Below are 17,083 nucleotides of genomic sequence, written 5' to 3' on the forward strand. Positions count from 1 at the left end.
TCATCCCCTTCTCCTCCCACCTTCAATGTTTCTCAGCATCAGGGTCTTTTGAGATGAATCAGTTCTTCACATCAGGTGGCCAAAGTATTGGATTTTCAGCTTCAGCATCAGTCCTTCCAATGAATATTCAGGACTGATTTCCTTTAGGATGGACTGGTTGGATCTCCTTGCAGTCCAAGTGACTCTCAAGAGTCTTCTCCAACACCACAGTTCAAAAGCATCAATTCTTTGGAACTCAGCTTTCTTTGTAGTCCAACTCTCACATCCATACATGACTACTGGAAAAGCCATAGCTTTTACCAGATGGATCTTTGTTGGCAAAGTGATTCTCTGCTTCTTAATATGCCGTGTAGGTTGGTCATAACTTTTCTTACAAGGAACAAGTGTCTTTTAATTTCATGGCTGCAGTCACCATCTGCAGTGATTTTGGAGCCCAAGAAAATAAAGTCTCTCACTGTTTCGATAGTTTCTCCATCTATTTGCCATGAAATGATGGGACCAGATGCCATGATCTTAGTTTTCTGAATGTTGAGTTTTAAGCCAACTTTTTCACTCTCCTTTTTCACTTTCATCAAGAGGCTCTTTAGTTCTTCGCTTTCTGCCATAAGAGTGGTGTCATTTGCATTTTGATATTTTTCCCAGCAATGTTGATTCCAGCTTGTGCTTCATCCAGCCCAGCTCTTCTCATGATGTACTCTGCATATAATTTAAATAATCAGGATGACAATATACAGCCTTGACATACTCCTTTCTTTATTTGGAACCAGTCTGTTTTTCCATGTCCATTTCTAACTGTTGCTTCTTGACCTGCATACAGATTCCTCAGGAGGCAGGTCAGGTGGTCTGGTATTCCCATTTCTTTAAGAATTTTCCACAGTTTGTTGTGACCCACACAGTCAAAGGGTTTTGCATACTCAAGAAAGCTATAGCAATTAGGCAAGAAATAAATAAAAGGCATCCATATTGGAAAGAAAGAAGTAAAACAGTCACTATTTGAGGATGATATGATTTTATATGTAGAAAACCCTAAATACTCTACCAAAAACTATTAGAAATAATAAACAAATTGGCAGGGTACAAAACCAATATGAAAAAAGTCTAAAATTTTCAAACCCAGGGGTCCAACTCTACACATCTAGTAACATTGGTCACAAACAGAGAAGAACAAAGGAGTAAGAACATACATTGGAGAATGGATAGTTTCCTCTTCAATAAATGCTGTTGGAAAAACTGGACAGCCACACACACACACACAAATAAAACTAGACAACTATCTCACACAACAGACAAACATGATTTTAAGTACTGAAGCTATAAAAACTCCTAGAAACAAACATAGGCAGTTCATTCTTTGAAATGTCTTAGCAATATTTTTTTGGATATTTGTTCCTAGGAAAGAAAAACAAAAGCAAAAATGAACTAATAGGACAACATCAGACTAAAAAGATTCTTCACAGCAAAGGAAACCATCAACAAAACAAAAAGACAACCTACCAAATGGGAGTAGATATTTGCCCATGCTACATGTAATAAAGAGTTAATATCCAAAATACATAAGTAACTTACACAACTCAACAACAATAACAAAAACTGATTTAAAAAATGGGAGAGAAGTCGAATAGACATTTTCCCAAAGAAGACAGACAAATAGCCAAGAGGCACATGAAAAAAATGTTCAGCATCACTAATTTTTAGGAAAATGTAAATCTAAACCTCCCACCTGTTAGAATACCCATTATAAAAAAGACAAGAAATAAAAGGAGTTGGTGAGAAAGTGGTGAAATATTGGTGGTGCAGCCACTGTGGAAAAAAGTATGAAGATTCCTCAAAAAAATTAATAATGGAACTACTATACGATTCAGCTGTACCACTTATGGGTATTTATTCAAAGTGTATAAAAACTAATTCACAAAGGTATATGCACCCCCTAAGTTCATCACAACATTATTTAAATTAGCCAAGATATGAAAACAACTCAAATGCACATCAATGGATGAATGGATAAAGAACGTGTGATACACACACACACACACACACACACACACAGGAATACTACTCAGCCATAAAAAAGAAAAAATAATGCCATTTTGCAGCAACATGGGTGGACCTTGAGATTATCATACTAAGTGAAGTAAGTCAGAAAGAGAAAGACTAATATCACATGATATCACTTATATTTGGAAGCTAAAAAATAATACAAAATAAACTTATTTACAGAAGTTGAATACATTCACAGACATAGAAAACAAGCATGGTTACTGAAGAGGAGGTGGGCGATAAATTAGGAGTTTTAGATTAAAATACGCCCACTGCTATATATAAAATAGATCACCAACAAGGATCTACTGTATAGTATAGGGAACTAAACTCAATATCTTATAATAACCTATAAGGGAAAAGAATGTATAAAAGCAATGTATTTATATATATTGAATAATAGTGGGTTTTTACAAAAATTTTGCAGAAACCAAACTTTTGCCCAACTAGTGATGCTGGGCTTTCCTGTTAGCCCAGCTGGTAAAGAATCTTACTGCAATTCAGGAGACCCCACTTTGATTCCTGGGTCAAGAAGATCCCCTGGAGAAGGGATAGGTTACCCACTCTAGTATTCTTGGGCTTTCCTGGTGGCTCAGATGGTAAAGAATCCACCTGCAATGTGGGAGACCTGGCTTCAGTCCCTGGGTTGGGATAATCCTCTGGAGGAGGGCATGGCAACCCACTCCAGTATTCTTGCCTGGAGAATCCCCATGGACAGAGGAGCCTGGCAGGCTACAGTCCATGGGGTCATAGAGTCGGACACAACTGAGTGACTGAGCACAGCACAGTGATGTTAAATTTTGCTTATTGATTAATTGGCTTCTAAAAGCAAAGCCCATTGATATGTTTTAAAAGCTTTTTAACTCAGAATTCCTTCTGTAATACACCTAAGCTATGTGCAAGCTAGGATGTTAACTTTTTATGCAAACTTCATTATCTGTTCTCTGTTCTTCATGTGTTTACAGATTTATATAAAGAGATTACAACTCTTGAAAAGATCAGAAATGATAAGATGCCTATAAAGGAACTGAGCTCCCAACTCTTGAGTGCTGGAGTTCCATTAAGCAACAAGGCATTCCAGGAGATCCTGAATGAAACATCTACTGATGGTGAGTTTTTTGAAAGAACAGTCTGTACTGTTCTGAGCTTTATGAAACCTTAGTTTTACCATGTACATGGAATATCTGTTGTGTATGTGTATATTTCTAAGAACAAACTAGTTCTTAGAAATATAATGAGAACATAGGCATATTGAAAACTAATTAAAATTAACTTTTTCTGGAAATATTTTAAAGATATATGTTTATTTGGCATCAAATCTGTAAAATGTATATATCAATATTTAATTGTTTAAGCTGAATAAGTTAATATAATTAGATTTTCCCCCTTCCTTTGAGAGAACAGATTATGGGTAAAAGTATACAGCATATTAAAAAGCAGAGACATTACTTTGCCAACAAAGGTCCGTCTAGTCAAGGCTATGGTTTTTCCAGTAGTCATGTATGGATGTGAGAGTTGGACTATAAAGAAAGCTGAGCACCAAAGAATTGATGCTTTTGAACTGTGTTTTTGGAGAAACTCTTGAGAATCCCTTGGACTGCAAGGAGATCCAACCAGTCCATCCTAAAGGAGATCAGTCCTGGGTGTTCATTGGAAGGACTGATGTTGAAGCTGAAACTCCAGTACTTTGGCCACCGGAAGCAAAGAGCTGACTCATTGGAAAAGACCCTGATGCTGGGAAAGACTGAGGGCTGGAGGAGAAGGGACGACAGAGGATGAGATGGTTGTATGGCATCACCGACTCGATGGACATGGGTTTGGGTGGACTCCGGGAGTTGGTAATGGACAGGGAAGCCTGGCGTGCTGTGGTTCATGGGGTTGCAAAGAGTCAGACACGACTGAGCGACTGAACTGACTTATTTTAAATTAATTGGTTTTTATCCAACTACTTTTCAGAAATTATAAAATTTGCTCACCCACCTCTCTGTTATGGTTATTTAATAATTATTAGCATTTACAACTTGCCATTTCATAACCCTTATACTTTACTTTTTAGAAACTGGTGAAGTAAATCTCAAACAAATTTTGGAAACTTTTAACACAAGTAAGCCAGTTTCTGAATTTAAAGGTGAGTCAATAACTCTTTCCTTTTAGATATGTGTCATAGTTTGCATTGTATTTTGTCATTATTATTATTTTTAAGTGCTGTCGTGGGTTATAAATGGCATACAAATGAACTGTATATTTTTATGATTAAAGTGCACAATTTGATAAGTTTTGACATACACATATGCTTATGAAACTGTCATCACAATCAGTAATGAGCACATTTAACCCCTAAATTTCCCCATGTCACTTTGTAATCTCTCCTGCCTTTCCAGATCCTTCTTCTTCCCATCCCCAGGCAAGCACTGATGTACTTTCTGTCAGTAGAGATTTGTTAGCATACCCAAAGTTTTATACAAATGGAGTACTCATTTTTTAAAAAAAAATATTTATTTATTTATTTTGGCTGCTCTGGGTCTTTGTTGCTGCTTGCAGCCCTTCTCTAGTTGCCGTAAGTAGGGGCTACTCTTTGCTGTGTTTCAAGGGCTTCTCATTGTGGTGGCTTCTCTTGTTGCTGAGTATGAGCTCTGGGGCACACGGACTTCAGTAGTTGCAGCGTGTGGCTCAGTAATTGCGGTTCCTGGGCTCCAGAGCACAGGTTCAGTAGTTGTGGTTCATGGGCTTACTTGTTCCATAGCATGTAGGATCTTTCTGGGCCAGAGTGTCTCCTGTGTTGGCAGGCATATTCTTTACCACTTAGCTATCAGGGAAGACCAGTGGTTGTACTCTTTTTTTTTTTTTTTCTGGATTCTTCCACTAAGAATAATTATTTTGAGATTAATTCATGTTGTACCATGTATCAATAGTTTATTCTTGTTTATGACTGAATTGTACTCCATTTTATAGATATACCATGATTTATTTACTTACCTACTGAAACACATTAGGTTGTTTCCAATTTTTGCCTGTTACAAATAAAGTTTCTATTTGTATAAAGCATAGACATATGCTTTAATTCTCTTGGGTAATTGCCAGTTATTGATTGGATACTAGGTATGTATTTAACTTTTTAAGAAACTGCCAATTTCCAAAGTGTTTACACCATTTTACATTCCCACCAGCAATGTAAGAGACTTCCACTTCTTCCAGATTTTTGCCAATTCTGAATATAGTCTGTCTTTTAAATTTTAATCATTCTAATAAGTGTATAGCTGTATCCATTGTGGTTTTAGTTTGAATTTCCTTAATGACTAATGCTGGTGAGCGTCTTCTCTTGTGCTTACTTTTTAGCTGTGTGTCTTCTTTGGTAAAGTATCTGTTCAGAGCTTTTCTCCACTTTTTAAGTTGGATTTTTAAAAAATGTCTGTGAATATTCTGGGTACAAGTCAAGTATACAATGTATACCTAGCAAATGAGTCTTTTGCCTATCTCTGTATATTCATTTTCTTAAGTGTCTTTAGAAGAGCATTACTTTTGATGAAGTCTAATCAAGTTTTTTTCTTTTATGCATTGTGCTTTTGGTTTTATATATATGAAATCTTTGCCTTACTAGAGGTTAAAAAGGCGTTTTGGTATGTTTTAGTCTAAAATTTTATGGATTTTCATTTTGCGTATTTGGCATATGATCTATTTTTAGTTAAATTTTGTATATGAAGTAAAGTTTGAATCAAAGATCTTTTATTTTTTGAATATGGATATCCATTTGTTCCAGTACCATTGTTGAAAAGACTATACTTTTTCCACTGATTTGTCTTTGTACTTTTATAGAAAATCACACACACACACATACACACACACACACATATATATATACACACACACAGTTGACCATCAAGCAACACAGATTTGAATGGGTTGGGTCCACTTATATGTGGATTATTTTGAATAAATGTGTACTATAGTAGTATACAATCCAAAGTTGATTGAATTTGCAGACGTAGAACTATGAATATGGGAGACCAACCATAAAGTTATATGTGGATTTTTGACTGTACAGAGGTCAGTGCCTCAAACCTCACATTGTTCAAAAGTCAACTGTATATAAATGTGTGTGTGTATATGTATATATATATATATATGTATATATATGTGTGTATATATATATATATATATGGCTTCCCTGGTGGCTCAGATGGCAAAGGATCTGCCTGCAATGCAGGAGGTCTGAGTTTGATCCCTAGGTCGGGAAGATACCCTGGAGAAGGGAATGCTTTACCCACTCCAGTATTATTGCCTGGAGAATTCCATGGACAGAGGAGCCTGGCAGTTACAGTCCATGGGGTTGCAAAGAATCAGATATAACTGAGCAACTAACACGCACACACACACCACACATATAAACATGTGTGTGTGTATATATATGTGTATATATATATCAGATCAGATCAGTCACTCAGTCATGTCCGACTCTTTTCAACCCCATGAATCGCAGCATGCCAGGCCTCCCTGTCCATCACCAACTCCCGGAGTTCACTCAGACTCACGTCCATCAAGTCAGTGATGCCATCCAGCCATCTCATCCTCTGTCGTTCCCTTCTCCTCCTGCCCCCAATCCCTCCTAGCATCAGAGTCTTTTCCAATGAGTCAACTCTTCGCATGAGGTGGCCAAAGTACTGGAGTTTCAGCTTTAGCATCATTCCTTCCAAAGAAATCCCAGGGCTGATTTCCTTCAGAATGGACTGGTTGGATCTCCTTGCACTCCAAGGGACTCTCAAGAGTCTTCTCCAACACCACAGTTCAAAAGTGTCAATTCTTTGGCTCTCAGCCTTCTTCACAGTCCAACTCTCACATCCATACATGACCACAGGAAAAACCATAGCCTTGACTAGACGAACCTTTGTTGGCAAAGTAATGTCTCTGCTTTTGAATATGCTATCTAGGTTGGTCATAACTTTCCTTCCAAGGAGTAAGCGTCTTTTAATTTCATACACACATATATATATATTCCCAGATTCTCTGTTCTGTTTTATTGGTCTTTTTTCTATCTTTACACTAATAACAACATTGCCTGATTACTATAACTTTCTAATAAACATTGAACTCCATTAGGTTGTATCAGTTCTCCAACTTTTCAAAAGTTGTTTTGGCAACTGTAGGTCTTTTTATATCACCATATGAATTTTAGAACCAGTTTGTAAATTTCTACAAAAAAGCCTACTGGAATTTATTGGAGAAATTAAGGAGCTCATGAATTACGATTTGTTGGAAATTTTTCTTATCTAATAAATTAATCCTGTAACTTTTTTATGTATTTGTATTTTGCCTCCTTGAAAAATTTTTTTCTATAGTCTCTTAGGAAACTAGGGATTCTGGTCCAAATAGTGACTTTGAGTGTATGATGATTTGTATAACTTGGTGATAAAGCAGTTAGGGACATGGGTCTAATCCTGAGGATCCTGTTTAGAGGAGAAAACTCCTAGAGGTTTAGCTAAGACCCAGAGAAGGCAATGGCACCCCACTCCAGTACTCCTTCCTGGAAAATCCCATGGATAGAGGAGCCTGGTAGGCTGCAGTCCATGGGGTCGCTAAGAGTCCGACACGACTGGGCGACTTCACTTTCACTTTCATGCCTTGGAGAAGGCAGTGGCAAGCCACTCCAGTGTTCTTGCTTGGAGAATCCCAGGGACGGGGGTGCCTGGTGGGCTGCCGTCTATGGGGTCGCACAGAGTCAGACATGACTGAAGTGACTTAGCAGCAGAGGAATGCAGAGTGCTTCAGCTTGAAAGAACCTCTAGCATTTTTATTTTCCTCAGAGAAAAACCCTTTTATCTATTTCCTATAATCTTGAAACTTTTCAGTCTGTATTTCATCTACATTTGTGGCATTTGACCCTTGTATATAGATATCTTTTAGGTTAAAAAGTAAAGGCCATTTCTGCTTTTAGGCAAAATATATTTCTAAAAACAGTACTCTCACAGTTTTGGAGTACTTTTAAAAGAGTAAAAGTTATGAGGACTAAGCAAAAAAAAGGCAGGAAATATTTTTAAATAGAAGAAAATTCAGGAATAATAGCTTTATATTCTGAAATTTGAATAGTTTCTTAGAGATAAGCTCTGAAATCTCTCTCACTGACCAAAAAAAAAAAAATTGAACATTTCCTTACAAGATGCAATAATGGCTATATTTAGATTTTTAAAAATTGTTTATTTTATTCAGCTAAATAAGAAAAACTCAGTCAACTTTTTTTGTATTGAATCAAAAATAACTGGTTTCTCAGGGAAATTCTTGAAACAAAAGATTGTTTTTGTCTTATTAATTTTGGAATCACAGAGATAAAGTTAATTGAGATACATGTTTGGACAATAGTCTAGAATTTTAGGTACATTATTGTTCAGAAGTTTCCAAAGGATATTAAGTGACTTACAGAATCCCCATTTGCTTTCAGATATACACACTGCGCTCCATACTGTCAGCTCAATGAACTGGAACAGAATTCAAGCTAAGGACTTAAAAGATGCTTTAGATGAACTCAGTGTTTCTGTAAAGCCTGAAGAACATCAGATGTTAGAGAAAACCCTTGACGTTGATGGTATATATAACAAGTATAAGTTGGTTTTCTGGATAAAGTGATATAATTAAAAAAAAAAAAACAGTCTAACAGAGCAACTCTACTGAGGTCATGAATTTATCTTGATAAAAAATTCTTTGAATAAAATTAGTAAGGTTTTTTAAAGCCTATATAGCCCCATCAAATATTCTGTGTTGACTCCATCAGGGTATATTTATTTGTTTGTGTGATTTTAGTACCTACAGCACTATAGAAATCAGGAAAGGTAAAGTAATTGAGAAGGTTGTGCTGATGTGAAACTGCTTTTGGCCAGGAAAATATTAGAAGAGGACTTTACCCCCTCTGCATGAGATATTTATGGCATAAGGTTGATTGATGTGAATCCTAAGAGCTTTCAGAGAAAATTATATATAATTTTCAATTTTTGAAAATTTTTATGTTTTTAAATTAACTTAAAATCAATTTCTAAAAATATTTTCTTTTTTACATTATTCAATGAGTTTTTGACTTGCTTCATCAATCAGTATGACTGGGGCTAATGCATGGCACAGCTTCTGGGGCACATTGTCATCTGTGTAAACAGGATTCCTTGGCATTATACAGTGCGTGTCCTGAATGACTAAGTGTGGCAGACTTGATCTTGAGTGCCTATTATATGTAAGGTGTCATGTAATATGTAATCAAACAAATATAAAATATTTATATTTAGGAATCTTTTGGTCTAGCTAGTAAGGCAAGATATAAATAACAAAAGAGTATATTACAATACAGAATATAAAAGTTCAGTGAATGTATAATGTTAATGTGGCAGAATTTGAATAATTGCCAGGGAAATTGATGTGATATTGTGATTTATAATAAGAAATATAAATTTAATCTCTGCCCTCATTTCTGGCACAGAGCTCCTAAAACTCTTATAAATTCCTAAGTGATAAGAGCACTAGGAGCATCTTTTGTTCTAATGAGGCAGCTCTGGTGGGGCTCCTGGGTGTGGGCTGAATGGGGGCTGGTTAACCTAAAGACCAAGCCAAGATTAGAAGCTTAGAATTTTCAGCCCATCCCACTCCTGCTCCCAAGATGGAAGAGGGACTGGAAACTGAGTGTATAATTGATTATGCTTTTTTGAGGAAGGCTTACTTGAGATCCTCCCAGATATCACCTCATATATCTCTTCATCTGGCTGTTCATCTGTATACTTTATCATATCTTTTAATAAACTGGCACACAGAGCTAACTGTTGCCCTGAGTTTTGTGAAGTGCTTTAGCAAATAACTGAGCCCAAGTGGGAGGAGGTCATAAGAACACCCAGTTTATAGCCAAGTTGGATAGAAGTTGTGGGTAGCCTGAAGTCCTCCCACTTACAATTGGCATCTGAAGTGGGGGTGGGGTGTCTCGTGGGACTGAACTCTTAACCTATGGGATGTTATTTCTGGTAGATAGTGTCAGAATTGAGTTAAATTATAGGCCTTCCAGCTGGTGTTGTACAGAATTGCTTGGTGTGGGAACTCTTCTGTCATCAGACTGGTGTTAAAAGTATTGTGAGTGTGGTGGTAGTGTGAAAGTAAAGGAGAAACATGTAAAGAAAGACTGAATTTTTCTCATACAGGTGGTACTGTGTTGTGTGAGTTCAGAGGAAAGCTATTTCATTTATTCATTGAAAGTTTATTGAGCACCTATTGCTTGCTGGATACTATACATAAAGATTAAAAAAGCTTACAGTATATTGAGATGACAACGAGAACACCAATTGAATACTATGATACTGTACCAGTTAAATACCATATAGGTAAACATTGACTGAGTCTTATGGAAAGCACACACAATATGTACACACGCAATAGGGTAGTCAGAAAATTCTTCCCAGAGGAGATGACATTGGAGTTGAGTTTTTAAACATGAGTAGGAAGTAGTCAAGAACTGGGAGTTCAGGGAAGGGGACTGGAAGGAGTTAGAAGGAAATGCTGAGAAATCAAAGGAACTCTAAGAAGCCCAGTAGAACTTACAGCAGTGGATCTTTGACTGATTTATATCAGTATTACTTAGGAAATTTGTTAAACCCAGATTCTTTGATTTCATTCTAGATCTTGCTTCAGAGATATATGCATCAGATCCAAGGCACACATGTGTGTATGTCTGTTTTTCAACGAACTTTACAGTTCTTGTTGAAATCATGAAATCAAAGTTTGACCATTGACTTGGTGGTGCATAGTTGTTGGGAGTAAGGTCAAGAGCAGATAAAGAAGGGTTTTACTTTTGTTTTTTTTCTGAGCAGAAGAGTTAGAACTTTACCCTGAAGGCTCTAGTGAAAGTTGCTCAGTCGTGTCCGAGTCTTTGCAACCCCATGGACTGTACAGTCCGTGGAATTACCCAGGCCAGAATACTGGATGGATAGCCTTTTCCTTCTCCAGGGGATCTTCCCAACCCAGGGATTGAACCCAGGTGTCCCACATTGCAGTTGGATTTTTTACCAGCTGAGCCACAAGGGAGTCATTGAAAATTCAGCATTGAAAAGTGACATGATTAATTTTGCACTTTGTAACACACATTTCGATAGTGGTGTTGAGAAAGGACTAAAGATTGTGACAACACAGATGGACCAAGACGGTGTTATACTAAGTGAAATAAGTCAGAGGAGGACAAATACCGTATGATTTATTTTATATGCAAAATCTAATAAAACAAAGGAACAAATGTAACAAAACCTAAACAGAGTCACAGATACAGAGGGTAAACAGATAGTTGCCGAAGGGGAATGGAGTAGGGGGATGAGAGAAACAGGTGAGGAAGATTAAGAGGTGAAACAGTAATAATGTAATATCTTTGTATGATGATGGATGATAGCCATACTTACCATGGTGACCATTTTGTAATGTAAAGAAATACTGAATCATGTTGTAGGTATCTTGTTGTAGAAACTAACACAGTGTTGTATGTCAGTTATACATCTAAAACCCCACAAATTTATAGAAAAAGAGATCAGATTTGTGTTTACCAGAGGGGGTTTGGGGGAGGGGGAATTGGATGAAAGTGGTCAAAAGGTACAAACTTCTGGTTATAAGATAAATAAGTACTAAGGATGTAATGTACAGCATGATAGATACAATTAACACTGCTGTGTGTTATATATGAAAGTTGTTAAGACAGTGAATCCTAAGATTCCTCATCACAAGGAAAAACATTTTTTCTTTAATTTTGTATCTATAGGAGATGATGGATGTTCACTAAACTTATGGTAATCATTTCACAATATATGCAAATCAAACCATTATGCTGTACATCTTAAACTTATATAGTGCTGTATGTCAATTATATCTCAAAAAAAAAGGAATTAAAAAAGGACTAAAGGAGAGTAAGTTTGAAAGTAGGGAGATATTTTAAAACTCATAGTTATCCTGGTTAGAAATCATGAGTGTTGAACTAAGGCATTGGCTCAAGGGATGGAAAGAAGGGAACAAATATGATATCTAGGAGGCAAAACATCATTGTTGTTTAAGTTACGGAAGACAGAAAGAGAGGAGTTAGGATGAATAACAGATTTCTGGCTTGGGAGACTTATTTCATGATGATACTTTCTAATAAGATAGGGAATGTAGGACGAAGATCAGGTTTTAGTGCAAAAATGAAGATAAAATTGTGTCTGAGATGCTCGTGGACATAGAATTGAAGATATGCAGTAGATAGTCTAGGCTAGAAATAGAAGTTTGAGAGTCATCAACATGTTGCTTGTAGTTAAATTCAGAAAAAGTTTATAGAGTATAATAAAAAGAGAACCAAGGATAGAGGACTGGGACATGCTAACATTTAAGTAATAGTGAAGAAAGAGTGGTTTATAAAGGACATTAAGAAGAAGTAAGCAGAATGGTAGGAGGGAGCCCATGAGAAAGCTGTAACCACAAAACAAAGAGAAAAAAAAGTTTCAAGGAGGAAAGTGTTATATGAAACAAAAGAATTAAATGTGTTCATCACTTTGGCAGTAAATAATCAACTGGTGAACTTGGTAAAAGCAGTTTCAGGAGAAGAGAAAGCCAGATAGCAGCAGTTTGAGGTGTGAATGAGGATATGATAAAATATGAATAAAAACATTTCTTTTCAGGAATTAGGTTGTCAAGGAAAGGAAAGAAAGGAGCGGTAGCTGGAGGGCAATATAGGCTCAAGGGAAGGCTTTCTTGAAAAGGACTTATGATCTGGTTTTGACATGAATGAGATCTGGTTAAGGACAGAATGGATACAGTTTTGGACAAAAGTTTACAGAGGTAGAAACTCATAAGCTACTTTAAGGTAACCAGTGTAACTCATTGTGAAAGTCCTTTATGTTTCTTGAATTGATCAATTTATCTTTGTACTGTTTTTGTCTTTACAGAAAAGGGGCATGTTTCCCTGAAGTCTGCCCTATTAGCATTGAAGAGCAGTAAGCGTTTTCAAGATTTTAAGGGTGAGAATAATTAGGGAGTTTTATACACATTTCAGACATAGATAATACTTACCATAATTGTTGAAAAGTGATGAGCCACTTACATAAAATCGTAAGTAACACACTACAAAATTAAATGAGTGGTATACATTTAGTATTTTAGGAGTTCAGATGAAGTTCAAATGTTCACTAGTTTAACTTTTAACATTACTTATAAGCTTATAATTGAAGCAAATAGTATGCCTTCTAACAAGGACGCCAAAAATATGTGACCTTAAAAATTCTTTAGTTAATTAGTTTTTTGGTTAGGTAACATGTTCAACAGATAATACATTAAAAAATATATAAAGATCCAGAGGAGATCAAGATGGTGGACTAGGAGGATGCTGAGCTCATCTCCCACAAACATATCAAAAATACATCTGCATAGGGAATAAATCTCACTTAAAGGAAACTGGAGACTGGCAGCAAGACTCTTATACAACCGAGACTGTAGAAAGATCCCGATGAAGTTGGGTAGGAAGGGAAATGAAGTGATCAGGTCAGGACCTGTGCCCCTAGCAAGGGACATGGGGCGGAGAGGGATTATAAAGGCTCAGAGATACTTGCTGGGGAGTGAGCATTTCAAACCACATATTGGGTACCCCAGCCCTGTGATCTGACATTAGGAAGATGAGTCCCCTCAGCTGGTTTGAAAACCAGCGTGACTAACAGGCTGTTTGTTGTTCAGTTGCTAAATCGTTTCTGACTCTTTGTGACCCTATGAACTGCAGCATGCCAGGCTTCCCTGTCCTTCACTATCTCCCAGAGTTTGCTCAAACTCATGTCCATTGAGTCAGTGATGCTGTCTAACCATCTCATCCTCTGCCGCGCCTTTCTTGTCTTGCCCTCAGGCTTTCCCAGCATGAAGGTCTTTTTCAATGAATCAGCTCTTCGCAACAGGTGGCCAAGGTATTGGAGTTTCAGCATCAGTCCTTCCAATGAATATTCAGGGTTGATTTCCTTTAAGATTCACTGGTTTGATCTCCTTGCAGTCCAAGGGACTCTGAAGAGTCTTCTCCAGCACCACTATTGTGAAAGTATCATTCTTCGGCGTTCAGCCTTCCTTATGGTGCAGTTCTCACATCCATACATGACTACTGGAAAAACCATAACTTTGACTATATGGACCTTTGTTGGCAAAGTGGTGAAGGGCTGTAAGAAACTTAGACCCTGCTTGTGAAAAGCATACACATGTTTGCTTATTCCTCAGAACAAGGCAAAGGAAGCAGATTGAAACTGCCTGGGACTCTGGCTAGTTTCCTGTGACCACTCCAGTGCAAACCCTGGCCCATGCTGAGCACCTTCTCTGGCCCCTCTGACTCTGGTGCAGTTCTGCTCTAGGGAGAGGGTTGCCATTGCTGAGGAGAGTATACACTTGTGATAGAAGGAGCCAGCACAGCATCTGAATGGGGTGAGGGCAGCTATTATTGGTATTCACAGAGGCACCAGATTGGGAGGGGTCTGGAGCTCTGACAGCATATGAGAAGCTCTGGTTCACACCTGGCTCTGGCTCTAGCCCCTCCATTCCCAGTGGCACCTCACACCAAGGTGATAGCTGCTAGCACATGTTTGGGGAAGATATGACCCTTGCTCACATTTTGTAACTCTTCCACCAAAGCCACATGTGAACTGCATAGGGGCACTTTCATACAAGGACACCCCTTCAAGCCTGAAATAGGTAACTGTTTCACCTAAATTCATAAAGACAGAGAATGTTAAGCAAAATGAGAAGACAGAAAAATTTGTTTCAAACAAAAGAATAAGAACCCCTCACCTCAAAAAACAAGGTGCTGTGTGCTCAGATGCTTAGTCATGTCCCACTCTTTGTGACCACATGTACTGTAGCCTGCCAGGTTCCTCTCTCCATGGGATTTCCCAGGCAAGAATATTGGAGTGGGGTGCCATTTCCTCCTCCAGGGGATTTTCCAACTCAGAGATCGAACCCTCATCTCTTATATCTCCTGCATTGTCAGACAGATTCTTTACCACCAGCACCACTTGGGAAGCCCCCCCACTCCAAAACAAAACAACAGACAAAAAATTTATCAGATAAAGTATTCAAGCATTTGTATTAAGAATGCTATCTGAACTGGGAAAAGAATAAAGAACACAGTGGGAATTTTAACAGGGAATTGGAAATTAAAGAACTAGCCAGGGCTGAAGAATATAATACTAGAAATGAAAAACATACTAGAAGGAATTGACAGCAGACTAGGTGATAGAGAATGCAAAAATGACCTGGAAGATAAAATAATGGAAACCACCAATTCAAAACAGCAAAAAGAAAACAAAAATTCGACAGTTTAAGGGTCCTTTAGGACAACATCAAGTGTACTAATATTCATATTTTAGGGGTTCTAGAAGAAGAGGGAGAAAGGGATGGAAGATATGTTTGATGAAACTATGACTGAAAAATTCTTGGACCTGAAGAAGGAAGTAGGGAGAACCTTTGCAATTGTGATTATCCTCTGTTGTTCCTTCTTATTTAAAAAAAAATTATTTTGACTACTCATAAGCTGCTTAAAAAAAACATTTGTTTATTTAATTGACTGTGCTAGGACTTAGTTCAGCTTGCTGGGTCTTTTTTTCTAGTTGCAACAGGCAAACTCTTAGTTGGGGCATGTAGGATCTACTTCCCTAATCAGAGATAGAACCCACACCCCCTGCATTGGGAGCATAGAGTTTTAGCCATTGGACCACCAGGGAAGTCCTGGTTCCTTTTTCATATCTTTAGTTGTGGCAAATCTTTTCTGCTAGTCTTCAGATCATTTTCATAGATGGTTGCTCTATAGTGAAAGTGAAAGTGAAGTCGCTCAGTCGTGCCCGACTCTTTGCGACCCCATGGACAGTAGCCTGCACCAAGCTCCTCTGTCCATGGGATTTTCCAGGCAAGAGTACTGGAGTGGGTTGCCATTTCCTTCTCAAGGGAATCTTCCGACCCAGGGATTGAACCCAGGTTTCCCACATTGTAGACAGACGCTTTACCGTCTGAGCCACCAGGGAAGTAATAGTTCTAATTTTGGTGTGTCTGTGGGAGGAGGTAATCTCAGAGTCATCCTACTCTGCCATGTTGACTATATAAACCCCCTCAAAAATAAACCAATTCTATTAGCATATTAATTAGCTATCACCATATTAAGATCATGGCATCTGGTCCCATCACTTCATGGCAAATAGATGGGGAAACAGTGGAAACAATGGCTGACTTAATTTTTTGGGGCTCCAAAATCGCTGCAGATGGTGACTGCAGCCCTGAAATTAAAAGACGCTTATTCCTTGGAAGGAAAGTTATGACCAACCTAGACAGCATATTCAAAAGCAGAGACATTACTTTGCCAACAAAGGTCCACCTTGTCACTTTTCCACTAGTCATGTATGGATGTGAGAGTTGGACTATAAAGAAAGCTGAGCACAGAAGAATTGATGCTTTTGAACTGTGGTGTTGGAAAAGACTCTTGAGAGTCCCTTGGACTGCAAGGAGATCCAACCAGTCCATCCTAAAGGAGATCAGTCCTGGGTGTTCATTGGAAAGACTGATGTTGAAGCTGAAATTCCAATACTTTGGCCACCTGATGTGAAGAGCTGACTCATTGGAAAAGACCCTGATGCTGGGAAAGATTGAGGGCAGGAGGATAAGGGGACGACAGAGGATGAGATGGTTGGAAGGCATCACTGACTCAGTGGACATGAATTTGGGTAAACTCTGGGAGTTGGTGATGGGCAGGGAGACCTGGCGTGCTGTGGTTCATGGGATCTCAAAGAGTCAGACACGACTGAGCGACTGAACTGAACTGAATTACCATATATACCATACCTACGTTCTCTGCTCTAAGTAAAAGAGAGTCAGTATAAGTTTTAATAAAAAATAGGAAAGAGGCAGACTGAGGTGGCAGTAACTGGGAAGCAGCAAAAAGAACATGGCATATAAGGCAAGGATGTGGAAAGAATGGGAAGCAGAAATGGACATACAGAGCTTAATTCTTATGATGAGTTTGCCTTGTAATTGATCTTCTATTTTATGTGTTTGAAATGAGAATTGC

General features: G+C 37.9%; 1 protein-coding gene across 1 annotated transcript in view; it reads left to right on the forward strand.

Moving 5' to 3' along the window:
• The window catches only part of EFCAB13 (EF-hand calcium binding domain 13), a 216,171-nt gene that overhangs the window by 126,666 nt on the left and 72,422 nt on the right, over nucleotides 1–17,083 (forward strand). Inside the window, exons 20-23 of the mRNA XM_061392253.1 lie at nucleotides 3,003–3,146; nucleotides 4,094–4,165; nucleotides 8,468–8,611; nucleotides 12,951–13,022. Coding sequence (XP_061248237.1) covers nucleotides 3,003–3,146; nucleotides 4,094–4,165; nucleotides 8,468–8,611; nucleotides 12,951–13,022 — 432 coding nt within the window. The remainder of the gene's footprint in view (nucleotides 1–3,002; nucleotides 3,147–4,093; nucleotides 4,166–8,467; nucleotides 8,612–12,950; nucleotides 13,023–17,083) is intronic.

This window comes from Bos javanicus, chromosome 19 (assembly GCF_032452875.1).
Source record: "Bos javanicus breed banteng chromosome 19, ARS-OSU_banteng_1.0, whole genome shotgun sequence".
NCBI lineage: Eukaryota > Metazoa > Chordata > Mammalia > Artiodactyla > Bovidae > Bos > Bos javanicus.